This window comes from Homarus americanus, unplaced genomic scaffold (assembly GCF_018991925.1).
Source record: "Homarus americanus isolate GMGI-L3 unplaced genomic scaffold, GMGI_Hamer_2.0 scaffold52512, whole genome shotgun sequence".
Classification (NCBI taxonomy): domain Eukaryota; kingdom Metazoa; phylum Arthropoda; class Malacostraca; order Decapoda; family Nephropidae; genus Homarus; species Homarus americanus.
In genome coordinates this window covers 17,211,169-17,239,122 of record NW_024735442.1, presented here as the reverse complement: position 1 = coordinate 17,239,122, position 27,954 = coordinate 17,211,169, and the positions used below count along the sequence as shown (strand labels likewise).

The 27,954-nt window shown below is 39.5% G+C and overlaps 1 protein-coding gene across 1 annotated transcript; it reads left to right on the top strand.

The window, feature by feature from the left end:
- Nucleotides 1–70: 70 nt before the first annotated feature.
- On the top strand, nucleotides 71–27,954 carry LOC121871087 (probable cytochrome P450 CYP44). Its single transcript, XM_042373220.1, is given in 13 exon segments — nucleotides 71–93; nucleotides 5,256–5,345; nucleotides 5,665–5,761; nucleotides 5,764–5,805; nucleotides 10,826–11,054; nucleotides 13,836–14,020; nucleotides 15,279–15,382; nucleotides 15,753–15,847; nucleotides 16,297–16,471; nucleotides 16,994–17,160; nucleotides 19,334–19,412; nucleotides 23,262–23,424; nucleotides 26,073–27,954. Coding segments are annotated over 12 exon segments (1,566 nt in total). The 5' UTR covers nucleotides 71–93; nucleotides 5,256–5,273; the 3' UTR covers nucleotides 26,231–27,954.

Here is a 27,954-nt window from a genome sequence, read left to right as displayed (position 1 = left end):
TGGCAACAGTGGGTGTAAAGTACAGTACAAGACCTTGGCTTGATACTTATATGTTTGACTTTCTCAGTCACACTTTGGAGACGGTCAGATAAGGTAAGGCGAGCGTGTGTATGCTAGGTTTGACTCTTAACATCATCTTAAGTGTTGCTATGGCGTATCAATTGATGCTGCTGACTCTTCCAGTGTCCTCTTGTTCATGTGGCGCTCATTCTATCTTGAAATTTATAAATAAAATAAAAACTGCGTAGCACAATGACTCAAACCAGCCTGAATGACTTAATGGGTTTGGCTTATCACTCAGAAAAAAAAATAACCAGAAAACTTTAATACTGTCATACCCGTCAGCACTGAGAGGTGTAAAATCGGTAACTTTTTTGTGGGGGCACTGCAACAGCATTCTCGAAACTTTAGACGTACATTTACACTTATGAGATTGAAATGATGTTTTCTATATTTTTTTTCATTTACACTGGGTTTATTTACTTAGAGAACTGCACAGTACAATTCCATTGCCTCTTTTCCTTTTGATTACTTTAACCTTTTACTTTTACCCTCTTCACCACTGATCGGCTCGCTAGCCGCCCGGGCGATCAGTCACGTCTCTGTCACGTACTGTTGGCAAGTACTGGTCATGCACCGGCTCCTGAATGTACCTGAACCTGCTCCAGTGTTGGTCAAGTCTGGTCTTGAAAGAGCTCACACCCGGTGCCGTCACAACACTCTCTGGTAGATTGTTCCAAGAGTTTACAACTCTCACTCCGAAAAAGTTTGCCCTCACAGTTTTCTGGACTTGCCAGCTCTTGTGAAGTGGCTAAGATAACAATATTAGTTAAGTATCCCACACTGGAATGAATGAAAATGGGTCCGATCAACCGAGTTTAAGGGACCGCTCATTAGCTAAGCGAGCTCCATGTCTTGTTTTGAATGTGGTGGGGAAAATGTAAGTTAGATATTTTATCGTTATTATGTTTTGACAATATATTTTGTATTTCCATGGTTGATCAATGATATAATGAATATGTGTGGATTATGTAGGTCGAATAATAATTAGATGTAGGTGGTTTATGATGAGAAATAAGGAACTGTAATTGTTATATTTTGAATGTAGGGTACTGTATGTGTTGTGACTTGAATGAGTTATCTTTTTGTGCAATGTGCTGTACAATTCTCCTTAGACCCATATCTTTATATCTAGGCTACAGGTGACGAGGCAGAAGGGTCTCCTTGAGGCAGAGTGCAGATTCAGTTGTTAGTTATGGAAGCTGAAAGTAGTACAGATACTGACCAAGAGAGTTAGAAAGGAGATGATAAGGGCGGTCCGACTAATTACCCAAATGTACCCAAATGTAGCAAAATGTAGCCGCAATGAAGTCAAATAATGGTCCTACATGAATAAATTGGGTTACCAATCACTTCTCGACTAGTATTTGGTGTCACAAAGTCACAAAAAATTGGAAAACTTACTTTAATTTGAGTTAATACGTCGCGTGCATGTACCGAGGGAGCGAGGAATTACCCAAATGTACCCAAATGTAGTCGCAATGAAGTCAAATGATGGTCGTGCAAGCGTAAATCGGGCTGTGAATCACTTCTCGATTATTATTTGGTGTCATAAAATCACAAAAAATTGGTAAACTTAATTTAATCTGAGTTGTGTTAGGTTAGGTTAGATTAGGTTAGGTTAGGTTAGGTACATGCACTTGATCTATTAACTCAGATTAAATTAAGTTTGCCAATTTTTTGTGACTTCATGACACCAAATACTAGTCGAGGTTAGGTTAGGTTACTCGGTAGGTTCGGTACATGCACTCGATCTATTAACTGTCATTAAATTACGTTTTCCATTTTTTTTTTACTTTGTGACACCAAATACTAGTCGAGAAGTCATTAGTAACCCGATTTATTCATGTAGGACCATTATTTGACTTCATTGTGGCTGCATTTGGGTAATTAGTCGGACCCTGATAAGGGAGCTAAAAGAAAGCGGTATGGTCAGGGTTTTCGGGACACCTGGCTCTAAGATAAGTCATTCAAAGATTGGTTGACTATGAAAGAAGATGGTGGGAAAACTGTCCCATATAGCCAGTCCAACGAATTACCCAAAAGTATATTACATCAGGGTAAAATCTTAACGAATATATGTTTTACATATATAAAACCTGATTAATAATGTTTTCATTGAAATGTAGTCAAAATAATGAAATAATAAACAGCGAAAAACGCTAAATTCCAAAGAGTCGCCTATCCAAAATGGAGATATAATTACCGATGTTTCTGTTACTTTTGGATATTTAACATAGCCGTACGATTTACTTTTCGTTAGGTTAGGTTAGGTTAGCGAAGTGCATCTCGATGGATCTGAATTATCTCCCTTGTTCACGAACTCTTTGGAATTTAGCGTTCGCCAATACTGAAAGTTTTTTGCTGTTAATTATTTCATCTTACAAATCATTTTTACAAAAGTACACTAAAAATATTATTAGACATGTTTTGTGCATGTATAACAGATATTCGTTAAGATTTTACCCTGATTTAATATACTTTTGGGTACTTTTGGGTACATTTGGGTACTTTTGGGTAATTCACTGGACCCCATATTGCAAAGTATGTAAATCACAATTATTTTGTGCTAAAACTGCATGGGTAAGACATGGTGAAACAAAGACCCACCAAACAGAAATTAAAAGAAGTATCAACCTAGAGAAGACCCAGCCTAATATTTCAAGTTTCATGGGGTCCTCATCAAGTAGGGTTGCTAAAATGGAAATTTTTAGCTGAAAATAATTTGCCCATTAGCCCAAGCGAAGACCTGCTTGCTCTCCTTAAGAGCTTATTCCCTGCTGATGATGCCTTGAAAAAAAGTTACCCTTGGAAAACAAAAAGGCAACAAACACACTACGACAGGATTTAGGGTTTCATGTCATTAAAGATGGAATTCTTAAACCAAGAGATTACAAATTTTCCCTCATTACAGATGAGACCACTGGTCAGTCAACATAATCTCAGCACCAATTGGAACATACTTTGATCAGGTGGAATACAAAACCAGTTATGTTTTAATTGACTTGATTGAAATGCCAGATAGTAAAGCTAGCACTATCTACAATAAGTGAGAAGAGTATACCTATGAAAAAGTCATTGGTTTCTGTGCAGATAGATGCAACACAATGTTTGGGAAGAATCATTCGGTGTCACAACTGCTGGTGAGCAATTACCCATGGATACTGCCAGTAAAATGTTCTTGTCACATGATTAACTTGTGCTTTTCTCATGCATCATTGAAGCTTCCAAAATCATTAGAGGATCTTTGCAGAAATATTTACTAACATTTCTATGTATCTTCACAGGATCTTTGCATAAATATTTACCGTATATACTCGTGTGTAATTCGAGTTTTTAAGACCAAATTTTTAGGCAAAAAATTGGGGGTTGACCTCTACATGGGTAATAGTTTTGTGAGGTTCAAGTGTGAGCGTTACAACCCCCACCCCGTAAAGCCCTTGATACCCACGCAACAACCAGAGTACCCATTCGAGCAGGTCGCGACCAATCTGTTCCAGCTGAACGGACACACGTACCTCACATATGCAGACAAGCTCACGAGATAGCTGGAGGTGGAGCACCTACCGAATAGCGCTACAAGCGCCACCCTCAGGAGGCTTTTCAAACGGTCTGGTATCCCTGAGGTTTTGTCGTGTGATGGAGGGACCAACTGGTTGGGTGCCGAAATGTCAAAATTCTTCAAAGACTGGTGTGTGATGCCCAGGGTGTCATCAGCGCACTACCCACAGTCCAACAGCCGGGCCGAGGCCACAGTGAAGTCGGCCAAAAGATTATTGAGGGGCAACACGGGTCCAGGGGGTTCCTTAGACACGGACAAGGCCGCGAGGGCCCTGATGCAGTACCTGAACACCACTGCAGCTCTTGACGGGGCGACAGCTGAGGGACTCGGTGCCTGCCGCCAGGCAGCACTACAACGTCATTAGGCACTGGGGGAGGTTGCTGAAGAACAGGGAATGCGCGATGGGGTGCTCCAGTGAGAACATTTCGCGGAGGTTCAACCTGACCGCCCACAACCTCCTGTCATTCGTATCAGGTGGGCGGGTACGAGTCCAGAACTAGGATTCGGGGCAGTGGGACCGGTTGGGGGTGGTGGTGGAGTCACCGGCCCCCAGACAGTGCCTGATCAGCCTGGACGGCAGCGGAAGAACGACGGTCATGAATCGCCGCCACCCCTCAATGCTCACCGTCCCGCCTGAAGCCACCCCTGACGTCACAACAGCACCCACTCCACCCGCCGAGAGACCCATGCGGATAAGGCGCGCCCCCACTCACTTTCAGGAATATGCCCCTTAGACGAGGATTGCCCCCATACATCACTTATGTGTTAGCATTTTGCCATAATGGATCTAATTTTAGTATGTATCAGTTGCATATTGAAAAGAACCTTCACTCATTTTGTATGTATTCAGTTTGCAACTTTGTCACTTGTGTATCATTTTGCTGGGTTTTGGACGGGTTCCTTACCGGTTTGGCAACAGTGTATGGCTCTGCTAACGGGCAGGGGTTAGTTCCAGCTGAGACGCCTTGCTGTGAGAACATTTCTGTCCCCTCTTGTCACCCTAACAGATAGATATAAAAAAAAGGATCACCTCTTACACATATTTATGAATCAGTTAAGGAAATATAAATAATAATAATAAAACTATTCCTCCCCTCCCTTACAATATCCACTCTTACCTTTATCCTCTTCGCCGCCACTGATCGGCTCGTTAGCTGCTTGGGCGTGTGGCCACGTCTTTGTTACACACTGTTGGCAAGTACTGGGCATGCACTGGCCCCTGAATGTACCTGAACCTGCTCCAGTGTTGGTCAAGTCTGGTCTTGAAAGAGCTCATACTCGGTGCCGTCACAACACTCTCTGGCGGGTTGTTCCAAGAGTTTACAACCCTCACTTCAAAAAAGTTAGCCCTCACAGTTTTCTGGACTTGCGGCTTCTTCAGCCTTGAGCTGTGACCCCTTGTGGGGTGGGTGTCCGCCAGCTCCAGGTATGGACACTCGATTGATTAGTGCCCTGTAAGATGTTTATAAACTTCAATTTGGTCACCCCTTGCTGGTCTATAGTATAAGCTAGGCAGTTGCAGGTGTTATAAAGTTTGATTGGTCTTCTTATACGAGATCAAGTCCGCTGTTCTATTAAATAAGAATTTACGACTACCTATATTGTAGACAATTTACTTCATTTTAAATTTCAGATTTTTCTCACTTGAACAATGAGACAAATGTGGCAATGTATACTGCATCACAGATGGAAGGTAGTGATGGGCTTGCGGTCTCTAAATAAGGTGCATGAACCTCTTTATTTGTGTTAAGTATATTTTCATAAATATATAAATTTAGATAAACTATTTCATACAATTAAAGCTAGTGTCTGTGTGTAGAACATTAACACTCATGGTGTGTTCATGTCTTAAATAAAGTCGCCACTACACATAAACTATTATACTGTACAGGTGTACTTGGCCATGAAAGTTTAGAAATATTATTACTGCTACATGACCTGCTTCGACACAGTTCCAGTCTTGCCTCAGGGACTTTTTTATGGAAATTATTTTTTTCCCATGTGTCTGTGTGTGTGTAATCTTTGCATCTTTTATTCTTCAGCCACATCAGAATGTGAGGTATCAAAGTAGTACTGTTAAAAGCAGCATATCTGAAAGACACCTTCAGGCAGCCAAACCTTTCTCTTCAATCCCTGGGCCAATAGACTACCAGTCGTCGGTACATTGTTGCCATATAAACTTGGTAAGTAGTAGAAGTCGTACCTGTAACAATATGCCCTCACAAATATAGGCACAAAGTTTGATTAAATGTTATAAATTCGTTGGAGAAGTGGTTGGTTAAATGGAAAGGAGTTGGTCTGACGGTTCCCATAAACTTCGGTATTCCAGCGATTTCTTAATTGGTATTTGCACCTCAAGTGTGTACATATATGTTAATCTTTCCTCAAATTTCTTACTTTAAATTATTTAAGACAGCCAATACACTCCTGTATTTGGATGTTCTTTGCTCTGCTACACTGCCCTCAGAGACTCCCTCTCACGTCAGACTATACGTCATCTCGCAGCTGTGACAAACACACAACAGTAAAGAAACGTTAGTTGCATTAAAATGTCTTGGTTTCAAAATATCTTGATTAGAATTAGCAAGAATTTGTCTCGGGTAAATGACTGAGCTTTTAATGTGCCTAAATGTTCAGGTAATTTTAACTGTAATGTGGGATACAGGGATGGATCCAGGGGGTAGCAAGAAGTTTTGGGTGGGGGAACATGGCGAGCAAAGTGAGCCCACCCAGCGGGGAATTGGGGGCAGGGACGTTGTAAGCTCCCCTGAAATATCCTGGGCATTTTGAGGTCATTTGAAGCCATATGCACTTGATATTGGGAGACATTCTGAGGTAATTACTTTTTACTATACAAAAATGCCCGAGTACAATACCGCATTTAAGAAAAAGTATTGAAATTTTCTGATGAAAGGGAGTTTCCGGACCCCAGGACCCCCCTCCTGGATCTGCCCTTGGCATACTATAACATGATAAGAAACATTCCATGTGATATGACATCTGGATAATGATTGCTTTTATGTTACTTGAAGAGGCAGCTTGTTCTGTAAGGTGATTCAAACGGCATGTGAAACTTCTAAAGGAAACCATATTGTGCTAATACGAGGTCTATGGAATAAAACGTTGTAAGGGGGGACAAGCTTGGTATTTCCTTTTTCCTTCTACTCTTATTATTCTTATTTATATTCTTATTTTATTTTATTTTCCAAGTCCTTCTGTCTATCAGTAAATATCTTATATTTCTTTGTTTATATTTTCTAAGTTAATATTCTTTTCTATACTTTATTCTTCTGTCATATACTGTATATTATTGTATTTTCCAGATTTTATATCTTTTCTTTCTCTCAATTTATTATTATGCCTTAGTTATATTCTATACCATGTGAATTCAGTATTGCTGGATATGACTCATTTACGAACCTAACTCAAGAATCCTGCAGGAGGGGTGTGGTTATCTACGCTAGGCAAGACCTTAGAGCCAGCCAGGCGAGGGTACAGGGAGAGGATGTTTTTGAAGAGTCCAAGTGGTGTAAAATTAAATTAAAGGGAGGGGACTTACTTATCGTCGGGTGTATCTACAGATCCCCGAACTGTGGCCCACTAAATCAAAGGAACTTAAGAACCTTAATAAACAATGCGGTGATGCTCAACCCCAGCCACCTCCTTATCATGGGGGACTTTAACTATGGCGACATCGACTGGAGAAACGAGTCCACCCCGAATGACTTGAATAATCCTGCTACTCTTTTTGTAGAAACTCTGAGAGATAATTTTCTGTTCCAGCATGTGAGAGACCCGACACATTACAGAGGGGAGCAAACACCCAAGCCACTTGACCTCATCATAACAAACGAGGAGGGTATGGTGGCCAAACTGGAACACCTTGCCCCAGTTGGCACCAGTCACCATACAGTGTTGTCATTCAGATTTAACTGTTACCTAGTTCAAGATAAGGCCAGGCCAAGGTGCAAATATTACAAGGGAAATTACAATGGGATGAGGGAAGAGATGAGGGGTATCAACTGGCCTGACTTATTAAGGTACAAGAACGCAGACACTACGCTGAATATCATAACTAGTAAAATGACCCATTTGATCGATAAATATATACCCAAGACCAAACCCAGTGCTTCTAGGAATACGAGGGGATCCCTACACATGAACCATGCGGCGGTCGACAAAATTAAGAAGAAAACCCAGAAATTCAAGACGTGGGTTGGGTCAAACGATGAGCAAGACAGGAGGATGTATGCAAGAGCCAGAAACCAAGCAAAGATAGAGTGTAGGAGGGCTGAAAAGGAGTTCCAAAGGCTGGTTGCACGCGAGGTCAAGTCAAACCCAAAGGCGTTTTACCGCTATGCAAAGTCGAAATTGAAAACGCGAGTAGGAGTATCAGACCTGAGGCTTGAAGATGGTAGTTACGCAGATTCTGACCAGGATAAAGCTGAGGCATTGAACAGCTTCTTTTCCTCAGTGTTCACAAGAGAGGATGCAACTAACCTTCCTGCGTTTGAGGACAGATGGTTCGACACAGCACTGACCCACATTGTGTTCACAGAAGAGGGTATTAGAAATAAACTGTCCAGGCTAAAGGTCCATAAGAGTCCTGGACCTGACATGGTGCATCCTAGAGTGCTAAGGGAGCTGTGCAACGAGCTTGCAGAGCCCCTGAAGATTCTGTTTTGTAAATGCCTGGATGAACAAATGGTCCCCAGTGAATGGAAAGTGGCTTATGTGAGTCCTATCTTCAAGAAGGGCGATAGTCACTCCACGAACAACTATAGACCGGTGAGCCTGACCAGCATAATATGTAAAGTACTTGAGAGTATTATCAGAGATGCAGCGATGGAACATCTACTACGAAACAACCTTGTAAAAGATTGCCAACACGGTTTTATGCCGGGGCGCTCTTGCTTGACACAATTGCTCAAGGTATTGGATATTTGGACCCATATTCTAGAACGGGGTGGTAATATCGACAATATTTACCTAGATTTTGCCAAGGCTTTCGACAGTGTACCCCACGAAAGGCTGAAAATCAAACTGGAAGGGTACGGAATTCGGGGAAATGTCCTAGCGTGGATAGAAGACTTTCTACATGACCGCAAGCAATGTGTGGTGATTAATGGCATGAAATCGTCATCTGTACCTGTAACAAGTGGGGTACCGCAGGGTAGTGTATTGGGCCCGCTGTTGTTTGTTTGTTTCATAAATGATATGCCTGACGTTGTACACTCCTCCATACAAATGTTTGCCGATGACGCCAAGTTATTTCGGGAAATTAAGAACCAAGCGGACTGTGAAGAGCTGCAGAAGGACCTCTGTGGGCTCCAGGAATGGTCGAAGGAATGGCTGCTGAGATTCAATGTCACGAAGTGTAAGAGGATGCACCTGGGGCGTACCAACGGTAAGGAGGCGTACCATATGTCCCAACGGGATGAAGAAAATGTACTAGTTGAGACTGTGTGTGAGAAGGACCTAGGTGTGTATGTTGACAATGAGCTGAAGTTCTCGGGCCATTGTGAGAAGAAGGTAAATCAGGCAAATAAATTATTGGGTCTTATAAGAAGGTCGTTCAGATATCTAGACGGTCCGTCCCTCGTGACGATCTTCAGGAGTGAAGTGCTTCCCCATCTGGAGTACTGTCACCCCATCTGGTCCCCGAGATATGCTAGGGACTGTCAGTTGGTTGAAAATGTTCAAAGGAGGGCCACCAAACTGGTGCCTGCACTTCGGCACCTCAGCTACCCTGAGAGATTGGAGCGCCTGAACTTGCCTAGCTTATACTACAGACGGGCAAGGGGGGACCTAGTTGAGGTTTATAAGCATCTCAGGGGGCACCACTCAGTTGAGTGTCCTTACTTGGAGCTGGCGGACGCTCGCCCCACAAGGGATCACAGCTCAAGATTGAAGAAGCCGCAAGTCCAGAAAACCGTGAGGGCAAACTTTTTCGGAGTGAGGGTTGTAAACTCTTGGAACAATCTACCAGAGAGTGTTGTGACGGCACCGAGTGTGAGCTCTTTCAAGAGAAGACTTGACCAACACTGGAGCGGGTTCAGGTACATTCAGGAGCCGGTGCATGCCCAGTATTTGCCAACAGTGCGTGAAAGAGACGTGACCGATCGCCCGGGCGGCTAGCGAGCCGATCAGTGGCGAAGAGGATAAAAGTATAACATACCTCATTGAACTGTTAGGTCGCGTGCTAGCGAGCTTCTAGGTATGTGAGTTACAATAGTTATTTTCTGAGAACCAACGATTAGAAGGAATAGAGCGGTGATACTCGTAGTTTACTAATTCAATATTTCTTAGATTAAGAGTGGATAAGATGTCAATTTAACACACTCAGCTAAGACTAAACCCTAAGGTCTTACTGTACAATTCATAAAATAGATCTTCAATTACTTGTTACATCACCAAACAACTGTTATATTATTTCTGTGACAAATAAGATGGTTATTTTACACTCTCAGATAGGACTGGACCCTTAGGTCTTACTTTTACAAGTAGCAAGATAGATCTTTAATTCTTGGTTACAACATTAAACAATCATTATTTAATTTCGTTGTCAATCCAGATGGTTCTATGACACACTTGACAATATCCCAATTTAACATATTTATAACATCATGTTATTTCGGAACGAACAACATGGCACTTTTACTAGAACTCAGTTGGTAGTACATATGAATGATGTACTCGCAACCCACATAACAAACGCTATTACTGGTAATATCAACATGGGACAACTATATTTCTGCTAGTTATCCCCAATCCTATACTGTAGAACAATAATACTTTGGCCCATATAACTGTGAGGAGTGTACCAGGGTGTCACACTGGTGTCACCACAACAAACAAAGAGCGCTGTTAGGTCGGTTGCAGTCCAACGCACGGCGAAGGAGTTCATTCCGTGGGCTCGCACAATTTAATCGTGCCAAATTAACGACATCCTGCAAGACAGCCAGCTGGTATGCAGCTCCCGGTCTCCCGGTAGCTACATGTTTTATGGGCTATTGAGACTAATATGAATCGCCTGCTTTTACGTTAACTGACATGTACGACTGTGATCATTACAACGTGTTTTGGAGTATTTACTGTATGTGGTTAACCTTAGTGTGACTAATTTATTAAAGGAAGAGTAGAAAATATACGAGTGTTTGTCTTGAGCAAGACTAATTAAAGTTTATTTATTATTTTTTTCAGGACTGAAGAAGTCACTGACTTACCATGAAGAGGTCTGCAAGCTTTACCACAAATATGGACCACTTGTTAGGGAAAATTTTGGCTCACGAACTGTAATTCATGTATTTGATCCAGCTGATATTCGTGCTATATATGAGAGTGATGGGAGAACTCCCTACGTAACACCACTACAAGACACAACGCTGTCTTATCGCCAGCACAAGAATATGTCTCTTGGGCTAGGATACCTGTGAGTAAGGGATATATCTTACTCAAAAGTAAAGTCATGTATCCTCTCAAGATACCTTGTATAGCAATGCCATTCATTTCACTGGTTAGCCTGTGTGGCAATGCCATAAGTAAGGTAATACTTTTTTACTTTTATCCCCTTTGCCACTGTTCGTCACACTGGTCCCAACCAGCCATTTCATGACCGAAAACCTAGGAATCTGACACCCACATTTCACCACCTTGTACTACTCAAAGTGTTTGACCAATATTACAAATACTTTAATGAAGTGTATATTTTAAGACTCTTTATAATATAAAATAGGTGTATATGTTGGCACAGTTTATTATTAGTTATAGTTGTAGTATATTTACATAGTACAGTGAGTTTTGCTATAACGCGTGTTTTGACAACGCGAATTGGCTCTAACGCGATTGATGAATAGAGGAACAATATTTGTAAAACGCGAACGCGTTTGCTCTAACGCGATTCCACTCGAACGGTTGTTGTGGCTTGGCGCGGGGTTATGCAATGTTTACTGTTCACGTTCGACATCACATGTTCAATTGATTTATGTGTTTTGTTTGTGAAGAATTGCAGAAATAATTTATGTAATATATATGTATACAGTATACCTGTACAGTATATGTAAATTGTAAAATTTTAAATAAGAGAGAAAAACAAAATACGTAGCGTTTTAGACCCGCGCGCTCTGTTTACACCACACGATCAGTCTGAAACACGTGTGAAGTTTTTAAGCGTCCTCAGTGATTTCTGATTACTGTTTCTCCAATTTTGTGACGATGGAAAAGAAGAATATCTCCGGGAAGCATTCTGGTGATGGCATTTCCGGTGGTGATCGTAAAAGAAAGGCTATAACACTTGAAGAAAAGCTTGATGTTGTCAATCATTTTGAAAATAAGGAAAGAACATGTGATATTGTGCGTGCAACGGGAGTAAAGGAATCTACTTAACGCACCATTAGAGACAATGCGGCAAAGATTAAAGCAAACTGTATTGCTGGAAAACCTTGAGTGCTAGCAAAAGTGTGAGATCACGGCCAAAGGAACTTGAGGAGATGGAATGGCTTCTAAGTGTTTGGATAAAAGATCAAACGAAAAAGCGATCTGGGACCAGCTTCCTCACCATTAAAGAGAAAGCCTTATCAATATATGAGGACCTAAAGAAAAACTGCACCTGATGATGACGATGAAAACTGTCAAATCCTGTCTGCATGACTCCTCAACATCACCCTTCTCCCCCATCAAGTTATATTCATATTTTTTCAAGGTAAAGTGTAACATTTACTGTATGATTTCATTATTAGATATGATTGTAACATTTATTTAGACTGTGCTATCCTTTGTGTTAGGCTAACTACGAAATTTTTTTGATTTCGAGTAATCTGCACCTAACCCTATTTTCTCCAGAAACCCTGTTATTTCTATTTCGCGAATTTCTATAACACGATATTTTACAACAACACAACTATCGCGTTATAGCAGAACTGACTGTATTAATATTTACTCACAGTGTATGGTTATTTTTCTTTGTTAGGTATTTTTCTATTAAATCTCTTTAGCTGAGAGTCGCCATCTGAAATGGGTGAGTAGTTTCAGAGACCAGACCTTGCTAGGGTCATCATGAGTAGTAATTGTCAATCTACACTAGTTATTGTTAAATGAGAAGAGGTTTTATATGTTTATTATTGATATTTTCTTTTGATATTCGGCTTGAGTTTAAACCTCTTACTTTATGTATCTAATTTAATTTATGAATCATATATAGATTGCTGGATGTGCTACATTAGTATACAAATATCCTTCTTACCTTGTGCTACTTATATTATTCTAGGAGGTTAAGGCAGTATTTCTCAGATAGTAGGTAGTGGCAGCTACCAAACAGGGAGGTACTACTGCCTGGGAAGATATTGGAAGCATAATGTGTTGTCTAATGGTAGACCCTGCTGCCATATGACATGACAAAAAATGTGACCAAGTCCCAGGTTGCTCATCTGACTTTCTGCCTCATTTACACACAATTGCAGGGTCTCAATTGTTTCTCTCACTTTGACAACACAACACATATATCGTTTCTCATTCTTTTCCTTCTTTTTTTTTTAATTTATGGTTCTTTATTATTATTATTATTAGTATGAATGATTTTTATATTTACTTTTTATTATAATTTTATTTTATTTTATTAATTTTATTAGTGTTATTTTCACCCCGGCCCTGATGTGGGTCAGTGACCTGGGGGCTAATGCCCGTAAAAAAAAAAATAATAATAATATATACGAATATATATACGTATATATATATCCGTATATATATATCCGTATATATATATCCGTATATATATATCCGTATATATATCCGTATATATATCCGTATATATATCCGTATATATATATCCGTATATATATATCCATATATATATATCCGTATATATATATCCGTATATATATATCCGTATATATATCCGTATATATATCCGTATATATATATGTTTATATATATGTGTGTATATATATATATATATATATATATATATATATATATATATATATATATATATATATATATATATATATAATCAACACTGAACAATGTTCAGAGAAGATTTTCCATAAGCTACCATATTTTGTACAGAAAAAAAAATGCTTTTAATATACTGTACTATAGGTAAATGGATAATTAGAATTATGTATATTAATATCCAAGACATTTAATAAAAACATAACTTGTTTGTAAATTTCTCTTTTAACAGAATACATTTATGTTTGTCTAATGTATGTTACAGTAACGGTGAAGAGTGGTACCAACTGCGACGTGCTGTGCAACCGGCGATGCTCCGACCTAAAGAGACCAGTTATTACTTTGCTCTTCAGGATAGTGTAGCCAAAACAGCTGTTGAGAAACTACAGGAGGTGAATCAAGAATATAGCTCTAAGCTACACTTATTTATTGGAAAATGGATTCTTGAATGTAAGTAATTTTATGTTTGTAGTTGTATCATAATTTATATAAAGGAAGGCATCAGTTAATACATCCAACTATAAATATTTACATATCCCATGTCATAGTGAATGTAAAAATATCACTCTCATATGATGACATTTGATCAAAGTCCATGATGTTACAAGTTAGTGAAGGCAGGAGTATACACCTCCATTTTAAGGGGTAATATTAAGTTTACATTGCCTTTTATTTGTTTGATTTGTTTATGATCATAATTTAGTATAAGTAACAAACAAGAGGGACTGGTATTGACAGTCGAATACTGGTTTCCTTTCATACGTATAATTTACTTGTATAATCATGTATGTTTAAGTAACTGTTCTATGAATTTGGGATGAAAGAATATAATTAATTTTAAAGTTTTCTTTCAATGAATGAATCATTTTAATCTTGCTTAGTGCAGTATTAAGTGAAATGGGAATAGAATCTGTACCTGCATGATAATTTTCATTTTCTCTCTGGTTAGTGAAAAATCAGTCAGTCAGATGCTGTGATTTCTTGGTTAGTCACAGCAGCTCATGTAATAAGCAATGGGGACTAGGTCAATGCTTACTTCATTTTTAAAAGTAGCTTTGTTTCAATAAACTAAAAAAGAAAATTTTACAGTGCACAGAATCACTCAGATATTCAGTTCGGTGTAAAGTAAACCCTCTATAACTCAACTCATATGGGGCTCTGGCCTTGCTGGGTTACCGGTATCCTAAATTCCGACTTATAGAGGCACTTCCTCCCTCCTATAAAAATACAACAATAAAAAATATATCGACCCATATATGTGTACATGTAATTACTAAATGCAAAAGAGTAACACTTACCAGTACTGCAGGCGAAGAATGAAGTATCATGGTAGGTGACACAGAGGCATGATAGGTGATGCAAGTGGTCAGATATGCCAAGATTTTCCCAGATACTTTTATATATCTCGGCACTTCCCGAGTTATATTAATACACTCCGAGACCATGTCCATGCCGAGTTATATGAAATTTCGAGTTATCAAATGATGAGCTATCGAGGGTTTACTGTATTATACAACTTATAATCATAAAGTATAACAAAGACCACATGTATACTATAGATATTATTCCTCCTTACATCAGGGGCTGCAGCCTATGGATTACTTAATCTATAACTATTAGTGTTGTTCCTGTTGCACTTTTCTTTTTGTACCTCTGATAATTACTGCATAATTTCTTTTACCTGAATGTTAATTTTTTTTTTACTCAGCTGCAACAAAATGTTGCCTTGAAAAATCTCTTGGTTGCTTCAGTGGAGGTGATAAAGAGGATTTAGCACAGAAGATGGTGCAAGCGGATATCGAGATATTTAAGGTACAATATTACATCTTTTCTATTTATTGGTACATATTCTAATAACTAACTCATTGTACAGTACTTGTAAATTTTATAAATGTAATTCTCATCTACTTCATGTTATCCTGTAATTTGTTATCCTACTCACTGGGCATGCACTGCGCTGGCTTCAGAACAGAATGTCTGATTACCAACGCCAGTGTTGGTCAAGTCTGGTCTTAAATGAAGTCACACTCGATGGAATCACAACACTCTTTGGTAAGTTATTCAAAGAGTCCACAAAGTGAATACAAAAATATTTTATGCTTCCATCTTCTTTCCCCAAGTATTTAATACTCTCAGTGCATGTATTGCATTTGAAATAAAAACTATAGTTTGTGTCTTTCAGTTGGCAGGGGAGCGCAAGTTTTCTCTCCAATTGCATCAGTTCTTCAGAACCCGAAAGAGTAACAAACTTCATAAAGCTCAAGATTTTTTCTACGGGTAAGACAGACGCAATTAGGTTGACAGCATCTCTGAAACAATTCCTGTTTTCCTTGTGCAAATTATACAATATTAGTAAAATGTATGGATGTAGAAAAGTCTCATTGCTTATCCATATAGGTTTTATCAAAGTTTGATATGAAAATTAAATTGGCAATAAATGAGCCGGGATAATTCTCCGATGACTGGGAAGTGGGGAGTAGTACAGTATAAATATTGAATATATCTGTAAAGGGGGCCCATACAGTTGTCTTTCTCCGGGGCCCTGGCCAGCTCCCGGTGGGCCTGGTGGAGCATCATGCTAAGAGTGTGCGGTAACCTGCAACCTGTTGAGTGCGAAGTAGGAAATTTACAACAGCTGGACCACTGAATCACCAGGAGAAAGACTTTTGTGAATAAATTACACACGCATGCATATATCCACCTTTCTTTTATCAAATCTGTTGTAGAGAATCCTTGAAGAACATCTTTGAGACCATGGATGAGATAAAGTCACTTGTGGCAGAGAAGAAACTGAAGGATGGACAGTTCAAGTTCCTCGCTTACCTCATGTCTCTTGAGGATATATCAGAGAAGGATGTTGTCACCATCTGCTTGTCAGTCTTCTTTAATGCTCTTTCTACTGTAAGTTCTTCATGAAGATGTACAGGTATGGCTAGATCTTGATGGTAGAGTCTCGTTCAAGATTCTTCGAACATTTCTAGAGACAGCTGGCAACTCAAGGCCGTTTGTTTGCTATTGTACTTGGTAAATATTATGGATGAATGTAAAAGTGATCGGTGATTGGTTACTTAGTTCCCCATTGCTGTCTCCAGCAGTGTTTGAAGAATCTTGAGTGAGACTGTACATGATAAAATAGGTACCACAGTTGTATGCAAAAAATAATAATATTTTAAATGAAAATTGAGTCGGTTGATTTAATTTTTTAAATCGGAAACATTTACAATAATATCTTTTTAGAAAGTGGGGCAATCTCAGAATTAATTGGGTGTAAAGCAAATACAGTACTGTACTCTGTATAAGTTGTCAATCCTGCCATGAAGCTCCATAAAATATTTGATAGAGCTGTCACTGAAAAACTAGATTCTAGTAACTTACGGGAGCACTAATTTGAGAAAGTTTTACACATTATTTTCTCTTACGTAGACTGCCCCAACACTTCTGGCCAATCTCTATTGTTTGGCATTGAATCCAGATGTCCAGGAGCGACTGTACCAAGAGATTAAGACACATGTCAACCCAGATGTTTCTCTCACAGTACATGTGGTCAACAAGTTACATTACCTAAAAGCCTTTATCAAAGAAGTATTCAGGTAAGTTTAAAATGTGCAGGTACACGACCCTGTCTACTTTATCTAAAGGCATTATTCCAGTAATAATAGAGCTTATCTCTTCCATATCACTGTATTCCTTGTGGTCATCTAAGATTTCCTGTTATTTTTGATGGTGTAAGATATGTGGGGTGATTTATGCTTAGTACCTCCACCTCAAGAGGTTGATGGTTATGTCTTTCATTAAGCAAAGCAAAGTGCTAACTGAGGGGGGAAGAAGATACCCGCTCGGGGCTATGCAACTGATTACAGCATGTTACCCAAGGTAACATCAAACCAAGCAAAATTAAATCGTGGTGATACAGCATTAAAGCGGGTTTTCTCAAGGTACTTGTTGCATTAACAATGAAGAATAAAGTTTGTAACATGAACAAACCAACTGCTCAAACAACTAGGAAGATGATTCGTGGTGAAATGATAAAACATCAATTGAGAACAATAGCATTGAAACATGCATTTTCAATTGACAATTATAGCAGTTTAGGGGTTAATAATAGAGAAGCTCGATTGTAGGTGTAACAATCTTACTGCAGTAGTTAGTTAAATATTAGTCATGAAATTAGAGAATGCTGCTTCCTGTATCCAACTTTATATACAGGTTGACAACCCTTTATCCGAAATTCAGATTTTTTTTTTTTTTTTTTAGCGGGGATTAGCCCACCCAGGCATAGATTACTGACCCACATCGGGGCCTGGGGAGTGAAAATGTAATAGTAATACTAATTATAATAATAATTATTCATAGTAAATAAAAATTTTAATTAAAAAATACACCAAAATAAAATAATAATGATAATAACACTGTATTAATAAAATAATAATAAAGAAATGCAAGAATGAAAAAAGATAAAAAGTGAGTAACACGACCTAGACCTATGAATTATTATTACAGTGAACCCTCACTTTACGCGATTAATTCAACCCACGGCGGTCCGCGTAAAGTGAACAACATAACATATGGAATTAATTGAAATAGAGACCGGGCCGACCCCCAAACTCCACTTTTTCAGACACAATACCTACGTTGTAGTAAAAATAACTTCTTAATTTTATGATGGTATGCACACACAATTAATAATTAAGAGAAATATCAATAATATTAGGTTTTTTAACACTTACATTAGTAGAAAAGATGGCTGGGCACACGGGGATGGGGGGTTGGTTCCGAGGCAGAGGGCAGATTATTGGCCCTCACTTGTATCTCTATCCACCACAGAGGCTAGCAGGGCCTCTTAGTCAAACCCCTCAAAGTCCATATAAGTCCATATCCTCACTATCATTATCACTATCAACTGACTTGGGCCGGCTGTGGCGGGTGAAGAACTCGGTAATGTTTTGATGACTGGGCGACCTTGTGCGCACCCTGCTCGTGCTGCTCTCCACGTAAAAGGGTACACACACTGCGGAAAGTGAGCATTCCGGTTTCGGCAGGGTACCGCGTAAACGTGGAAACGCGTAAAGCGAGGGTTGACATTATTATTATTATTATTATTATTATTATTATTATTATTATTATTATTATTATTATTATTATTATTATTATTATTATTATTATTATTATTATTATGTTGTGCCCTGGATGGGCACTAACCATTCTGAAAACCGAAAAATTCTGAAATCCAAAATGCCTCTGGTCCCAAGGATTTCGGATAAGAGATTGTCAACCTGTAATGTCTATTCAAAATATTTAATGCTGTAAGCAGCATTGAAGAAGTAAAAGTTCATGGTAAAGAAATACTTCAGAAAAAAGGCAATAAGAATTTGTAGAATCACAAAAATGAGATACATGTATAGGAAGTCCCAGGCTTTCAAATGGGATGTTCCCCCCAAAAAATTTAAATCATTCGTTCAGAATTCAAAACTCAATTTCTGATTCTGATAGACAAAATGTATAAATAGTGGTTAGGTTCCCAAGCCTTCACACAAGCTTATTGAATCCATAAATAAACTTAAATATACCTTTTCAATAAATAATACATGTAAGACATTTAATAAAACAATGATGATGATACTATAGAGATGTACAGCATGATCATTAAAGGGATTATTCCTATCTGTTGCAGTCTAAGGGTTTCCCTGGGTATTTACCCCACAGACTTAGTCCGGACTCAGTAATCTAATGGTATTTCAGAACCAATCCTTTGTTTCTTTTCAGGTTTTATCCTATAGGTGAAGCTGTCCAGCGTATCCTTCAGAAAGATCTGGTTCTCAGTGGCTATCATGTACCTGCTGGTGTAAGTGTTAAAGAATTTTGTATGTTCTGGTACCGTAGCCTTTGAAACACAGAAAACATTACAGTACCATAGTTGCCTGTGGACTTTTTAACCTTTACCACATGATCACAACTCCTCATCTCAAACTTTAATTTACATGAATTTTATTTTCTGTTTTAATATATAGTAATGAATTGTAATTGGAAGCAAATATGAGCAGACATTATCTAATTGATTATATAACTTCCAAGTGTAAGTGTATACTTTACTTTACTGTACTGTACTGTATTTGTTCTGTGCAAATTTCAGCTTGTCATATAATTCTTCTTCCACTGAAATAGTTAATGTATCGGGGGGGAGGGGGGCAACATTTTAGATCTAGTCTTTATGACCAAAGAGGCTATGTTGGATGAGGTCCATGTCGAGAAAAAATTAACTCCAACCAGCAACCATTGCATACTAAGGTGGAATATAATCTTTGAAAGTCAGAAAAAAGTAGTTGAGCAGGAATGCTATGACCAACCATGGAGATTACCAGATTATGAAGGACAACCTACAGGAAATTAACTGGGAGAAAATAGTTATAAAGGAGTCAAGACAAAGAAGAATCAGTGCAGAACTTCGTGAAAATCCTTGTGTTGACAGTAGAGGAATGTAAACTCCGTAAAACAAGGAAATGAGGGAACAAGACCAGGTGGATGACTTACAGATCTAGAAATGCCTGTAAGACGGAAAGGCCAGTTGTGGAAGAAATACTGGAGGTCGGGGCATTGTGCAGATTATGAAGTATGTAAAAGAACCCTAAATGTGGCCAATCAGCACTTTGAGATGAAACTAGCCCAAAATATTAAGAGATATCTCAAGTCCTTTTATATGTATACCAGGAGTAAAATGAAAACCAAGGATACTGTTAGCCCTTTAAAGGATGAAAACAATGTGGCTCTGGAGGATGAAGACAAATGGCTGATACCTTTAATTCTTTTATCCTCTTCACCACTGATTGGCTCGTTAGCCGCTTGGGCGATCGGTCACGTCTCTGTTACACACTGTTGGCAAGTACTGGGCATGCACCGGCTCCTGAATGTACCTGAACCTGCTTCAGTGTTGGTCAAGTCTGGTCTTGAAACAGCTCACACTCAGTGCCATCACAACACTTTCTGGTAGACTGTTCTAAGAGTTCACAACTCTCACTCCGAAAAAGTTTGCCCTCACAGTTTTCTGGACTTAAGGCTTCTTCAATCTTGAGCTGTGACCCCTTTGCATCAGTATTCACATAAGCAATGGTGGATAACATGCCAGTACTGTACAGTACCTTGGAGAATGTACGATATATCTCATGGGTGGAAAATGAATTAAGAGAGATAGCAATTGCAGAAGATGTCATCAAAAGGAAAATAGCCAGCTTGAAGGAATTTAAACCCCCTGGATTGGACAGAGCAAAGACCAAGGTGATAAAGGATTTGGTAAACAAAATTTGACTCTTATTCAGGAAATCCTTGGAATAAGGTAAAACGCTCAGGAACGCCAACCCGGTGAAATCTTTCAGGATGCTATCTGACATGCAACTTTGTGCCTCCAATGTATGTAGTGTTATAATGATAAGTAAATAACATAGGAAGTGGTAGCAAACATGCTGGCTCCTCTGAATGACACTGCGTGCATAGCAACACACAATTGCCTGGGACCTTTAAGCCAGGTAAGGAGCTTATAGCTGTGATTTTCACCATTACCACGTGACTTTGGGGGTCCTTTGGGGTTATTTTAACCAACAAAAAGAATTTGGAAAATCTTTGACCATCTGGGCACGACTTGCTTTAAATTAATTTACCATTTATGGGTTAACATTACGAAATGCAAGACCCTACATGTAGGATACAACAACACTTATCACAATTACAGTAAAACCTAGGCCCTGTTGTGGGTCGTTGATCTGTGCCCAGGTGGGCTATTCCCTGTAAAAAAATTCAAAATAACTTGAAAAAAGTTACAAAATATTCTCTGAAAATCTCAGAATACTTAGTTTAATTTGTCTTGTGTCGAGTCGTATGTGTATAAATTTAGCCAATCACTCGCTGAATTTATACATGTACGACTCGACACATAAGTGCTTTACTGTTTACGAAACATCCCCCTTCCATCACCTCCACCATCTGTCACCTACCATGCCTCTGTTGCCTATTACGATGCTTCTTCATTGTAAGCCATTATTAGCTTGCAGTGCTGATAAGTGCTCATTTTTGAAAATTAGTAATTATATGTATTGTACACATACAGTATATGGGCCGATAATGTCTTATTGTAGGAGCGGGGAATTGCCTTGATCAGTTGGAATTTTGGTATAATTCAACAAGGCCAGAACACCATAGATGCCGAGTTATCAAGGTTTTTCCATCATAACATTTTCCTGGATACTGTCAAGAAGGAAAAAGAGTGTGGTGTTGTGATAGATCATTTACTGAAGGTGGCGCAACAGGTGGGGGTGGCAGCGGAATCGAGATTTGGGAATTATAAAGCGTACCTTCAAATACAAAGGTAAGAAAGTGCTCCTTCAACTGTACAAATCTCAAGTATGTCCCAGTCTGGAGTACAGTACTGTATACAGGCATGGAAACTATCTCCAGAAAGACATAACATCTCTAAAATAGGTGCAACACAACAACTAAGATGATTTCAGAACTGTCATCTCGATTATCCAAGTAGACGAGAACCTTAGGACTAATAATCCTCCAGGCAAGGCACAGTAGGGCAGATCTAATTGAAACATTCAAAATCCTAAACGGTGATGGAAAACGTGAACCCGGGCAATTTCTTTGTGATGTCAAGCACCACCAACACGAGGAGACATAAATATTAGCCAAATTATCATGCAGAACAAACATGAGGAAATACTTTTACACACAGAGGCTGGTAGACTTATGGAATGGTCTCCCAGCCCAAGCTGTGAAATCACAAACAATGTACTGGGCTTCAAAATAATCCTAGATAAAATTATGAAGAACAGTGGAGGGATCCTATGAAGCCAGTGGCCTCCTTCCCTTGGAGTGGCCACCTCTATTGGGCGACCATTGAAATGCTGTGATAAACTCTTTAGTGCATTGTTATATGTTAGCATGCCTGCTCCCCATATTAGTAACAACTGGAGAAGAGATAAGAGGGGTGTCTCCCTTTTGTGGATTACCGGTACTAGATACTGTACTTCAGTTTTGAAATTCTGGCAGGCCTCTGTATTTGATCCACATAGAGTAATATTTCCGTTAACCGGAATCCCTCAAATCCGGAAATCTCCGATAGCTGAAATTAAATTTTTCTCGGAAAATCGTTTCCAAAGCCGGAATTTTCCAGAAAATTACGAGAAATTTTTTCCCATACCTGGAAAATTCTGGGGATGAGAGATATTTTTCCTGGTTTGAGAGATGATGTAAAGGGCAATTTCTGGAACTTCCGAGAAAATTTTTCCGTTACCTGGAAAATTCTAGGAGTTAGGGGATTTTTTTTCCTGCTTTAATGAGTTGTCTCATTCCCCGGAAATCTCTCATTCCTGGACGTGATCTGCACCAATTGTTCCGGCTAATGGGGATATCACTGCAGATAATGGTGTATAGTATACTAATACCTTTGGGACAAGAAGAGGCTGTATGTGTCAACCACAGGGCACTTGGGTCTAGAGTCCCTACATAATACTGTAGGGACTCTACTTGGGGCTTTACACTGGCCCTACTCCAGAATCTGAAGGGTTCATATGTTAAAAGCTTCCTCATAACTTAAGTTGTATCATGAATACTTATCTGAAATACTATTTTTTTATTTATTTTTTTTATTTTTTTCATACATACGCCACAGTAATCATCGTAAACACTCATCATTTTTCAGACCTGTGTTGATTTAAATGCATACATTTGGTTACGGAGTAACCATTACTTCAAAGATCCAGATACATTATGTCCAGAACGTTGGTTACGAGATTCATCCAAGACTGCCAAAATTGACCCCTACATTCTCAATCCATTCAGTATTGGCACTCGGATGTGCCCAGGTATGTATATTTACTGTATTGCACAAAATTACAGCAAGTGAGTTTACAGGGGCTTTTCAGGTTTTGTGGAGTGTGGCAGCCGTGTTGTTTACATTCGACAGAAGGAAACTCGTAATAGTAAACATATTATAGAATCAAATTAAAACAATATTAAAACTAGTATCTCAAAGATATATTTTGTGAAATGTTTATATGATGAGCCCCTGTAAGTGCACTAGTGAAGGGGACTGTACCTGTATTCTGTAGATGTTGACTGTGTAAAATCTTTGGTTTTTACATGATAAAACTTGCTGAAATTACATAAAGGATACGTACTCTATGTATTCTGTAAAGTAATGTCTCACTAACTGCGGGTTTGCCTGCTCGGCAAGGGCTAGGTCTAATGGAGAAATAAGGGGTTTGAGCAAGTGACCTCTAAAAGATATACTGTACCTCAAGTCCTATAATGTACAGCTCAAGGTTAAAAATGGGTTGCACACATTATAATGTGAATTTTTTTATCAAATTTTTATGCAAAAAGTAGGGGTCGAATTATATACTGTACAAGTATTATTTTAGAAGGATTAGAATTCATGAATTTCCGTGGGTCATTTACGGTGAATGATAGCTGCCCTGCACATGCTTGTGGAAGGTTAACCTTACCAGTAAGCTTTTTTCTTTATGTTGCTGCATGAAGAACAGTACCTCAGTTACTACAGTAGACCCTTGTCATTCGTAGGTTTGCGATTTGTGATTTCGACGATTCGCAGTAAGCAGATGGCGGCAATGGTGGGTAACTTGCAAGCCTTTTCCAGCAGTGCAACGAGTCACCCCATGCTCCCTCTGTTCGCACTCAATCATTGCCTGTGACCCAGCATCTCGTGTTGTACTCACAAAACTTTAGTGCTTCTGTGTGAAATGGCCCCTAAAACACTGCCTAGTGTCAGTGCTAGTGGAGTGAAATGTAAAAGGCAGAAGTCAGTTATGACTCTGACAAAGAATTTTTAATTATTAGATAAGTTAAAAGAGGGGATGAGTGCTGCCGCTGCTGGTCTTGTGCACTAAGGTAATATAAGTTGCTATTCGCAGTTTTCCCTTTTTGCGCCATTCCTTGAAACATAGCCCCGTGAATAACAAGGGTTTACTGTATACTATATGCTGCTTTAAATCTACAAAACTTGATACCAAGGAGATTTTTGTCTATTTACATTGATCGTTGCATTTTTGCCAAATTAGATTCATCACTGGAGCTACATACCCCTAGGCTCCTCCCTACCAGGCCAAGCTGTGTGCTATATGCTCTCTCATAGTTATTTTTCAACTCGTAATTTCGGGGAGATTTACATAATTTTCTTCATTTTTTTTTACTCGGTTACATGCACACACAATCTTACCCAAAAATATATATACTGTACATATTTACCATTAGGTCTAAAACATAAAAGGAAAAAACAGTGTTAGATGGGTGTGAGGGTGTTAGGTAGATGTGAGGGTGTTAGGTAGATGTGAGGCTGGTGTGAGGGTGTTAGGTAGGTGTGAGGCTGGTGTTAGGTAGGTGTGACGGTGTTAGGTAGATGTGAGGCTGGTGTGAGGGTGTTAGGAGGTGGGTGGTGTGGGGTGTGGTGGGTAGATGATGGAGGCTGGTGTGGGGGGGTGGGGAGGATGTGTGGAGGGTGTTAGTGGGGTGTGTGGGTGTGAGGCTGGTGTGGGTGTGGGGTGATGTGAGGCTGGTGTGGGGTGTGTGATGCCAGGCTGGTGTGGAGGTGCAGGTTGATGTGAAGTGGGTGGGCAGTGGTAGAGTAGGCTGGTGTGAGGTGTTAGGGTAGATGTGAGGTGTGGTGAGGTGTTAGGAGTGTGTAGGTGGTTGGGGTAGATGTGGAGGGTGTGTAGGGTAGGATGTGAGGGTGTTAGGTGTGAGGGTGTTGGGTGATTGAGGCTGGTGTGAGGGGTGTTAGGTGTGTGGGGTAGTGGGTGCTGGTGTGAGGGTGTTAGGTAGTTAGGTGGGTGTGAGGCTGGTGTGAGGGTGTTAGGTAGATGTGAGGCTGGTGTGAGGGTGTTAGGTAGATGTGAGGCTGGTGTGAGGGTGTTAGGTAGGTGTGAGGCTGGTGTGAGGGTGTTAGGTGGGTGTGAGGATGAGAATCTGGTGTATATGGCATTAGGGTGGTGTGAGGGTCTGTGAGGCTGGTGTAACTGTGTATACATGCGAGGGTCTGTGAGGAAAAACAAAACATATTTTATTAATATAACTCCTTCAACTTATATCTAAATAAACCAGATATTTAAGATTCTTTACTCAACCTCAGACAACCTGTGCTCCAGGGGTGGCAGTCATGTTGAGACCGGTTCAGAAATATTCTTTGCCCCTGGCAAGGCTTAATGCTGTACTGCCTAACCTAGCTTAAGTTAATGGACAATACAGTGTAAATATCCCAGTAGACTAACTCCAGCTCAGTAGACTATATACGTACTATATTAGCACCCTTCAAAGTGTGTTCTTATTTCATTGTTAATTCTGTGTATCATACCGTTGCCATCCACAGTTAATAGTCTCGTACTTCATATGAAGCATTAATATACAGGTGTTTGTTTACAAATACTTATGAATGGGTACCTGTATTCATTTTTATATTGTATTAAGTTTTATGAAGTTGTGTTTTAATTATTTACAGGTCGGAGGTTTGCAGAGCAAGATTTGTATGTTGGTTTGTGTCGATTGCTGTTAAAATTCCAAGTAGCGGCATCAGAAAATGTACCACCACATCAGGAATGGAACATATTGTTAAGACCAAAGAGTCCTCTGCCTATGCAATTTAATCTTCGGGAATAGCTATTATGTAATAGAGTAGAGTAGACTTTTGATTCCTTCAGGGTTAGGTTCCTGGAGCATGCAATGAATTTTGGATATGCAGGTAAACCTCTATTTACGATATCCAAATCTACGATAATTCATTTTGCTGATGCAGATACATTAAGACCACTTCCCTATTTGTGTTACTGTATAAACAAGCCTGCATTAACGATATTCATCACGCTAAGTCGGCGTATGGAATGCATCACTTGCTTCAATTGTCAGCTGAGGCATCATCTACCCAAACACCACATTGTGGCCATCTGGTGAACTACTGTGCGGGTATTGTTTCTTTTTGGTTACATGTGTCTAAGAAAAGGAGCTCAATGTTTGGTCATCATCATCCGTGTTGCTTTTTACTTTCAGTGAAAGGACATCACTAAAGTTCTCATTGTACTCTGTTTTAGTGACTGTGAAGTGCTTTTGCTCTGACTGAAATACTTTCCCTGTTTTAGTGACTGTGAAGTTCTTTCATTCTGACTATAAAGTGCTTTTGCTCTGATCCCCCATCCCTACAATAGGTGACTTGACATTGCATCAGACCAGGTCAGTAACATGAGACCCACTAATCCCTTACCACACCTCCATCAGAAGTGGTAAAAGACATAAAAGATAATTACAGTTATGTATTACATTCAGGAAATTAAACAATATACTCAACTTAAAGCTCAAGACAACAGTAGTGATATACTGTACATTACTTTGTTTACAGGTACAGTACTTACCGGTATAATATACTCTATTGTAGTGTACAATGGTGTTTGTGTAAATAAATAAGCTCATGTCAATCCATGTGGGATTGTGACTTAGATTTGGGAAAATAGACTCGCACAGCTCCATTCATGAAGCGATTTGCACGTCCATATCATAGATTTTTAGTTTTTTATATATCTTTATTTAACCAAATATTTCGGTCGAAATATTCTTAAGGCATTAAGCTTACCAATTTGGCCAATATATATGTAATGTGTGTAAAGATTGCTTATCAGACCAAAGCCTACAGTGACTACATGAGCAGGTGTACACCCACTTAGTTGACCGATCCTATAGTAATTAAAGTGAGATTAAGACCTGGCTCAACAAAGGTCATGGTCACGGAGGGAAAAGGAGTTCTCGCCATAGTGTGATGGGAGACCAGGCGACATGATGACATGATCTTGTTAATTCAAGAAACTGCCCTCCAGCCAACAAACTGACACCTGACCAAACACCACACCCTGTCACCCCGAACCACCGTGCACCTGAGCAAACACAGCTGTTCAGACTCGCTCAGATAAGTGATAATCGGGAGATGATACCTGCTGACCTGAGACCTCCAATAAAAGGGGCTTACAGCTCCTCCCAGGGGTGAGTCAGGGAGAGACGGAAACCAGAGCCAGACGGTCACAAGTCGAGGTCGAGAGGGATGCTTCCCTTCCCAGCACCAAGTCCCCAGCTGGCAGGATCTTCCACAGGAGATGGAATCCAGTGCCCACCCAGACCATTCTCTCTAGGAGAACAAGGCCCTGCAGAGTCCCCAGCTGCTGTGCCTCACTCAGGTCACACGAGTCATTGTCAGAGTGATCCATAGGATGAGTTACTTATATTGGGAAGTGTATCCATTTTCTGTTTGTGTCCGAGAGTCATTGTCTAGTAACATCAATATAATGATCTATTAAGGAGTCCATGTCATTCATTTAACTAATAAATAGTTGTACTTAGAA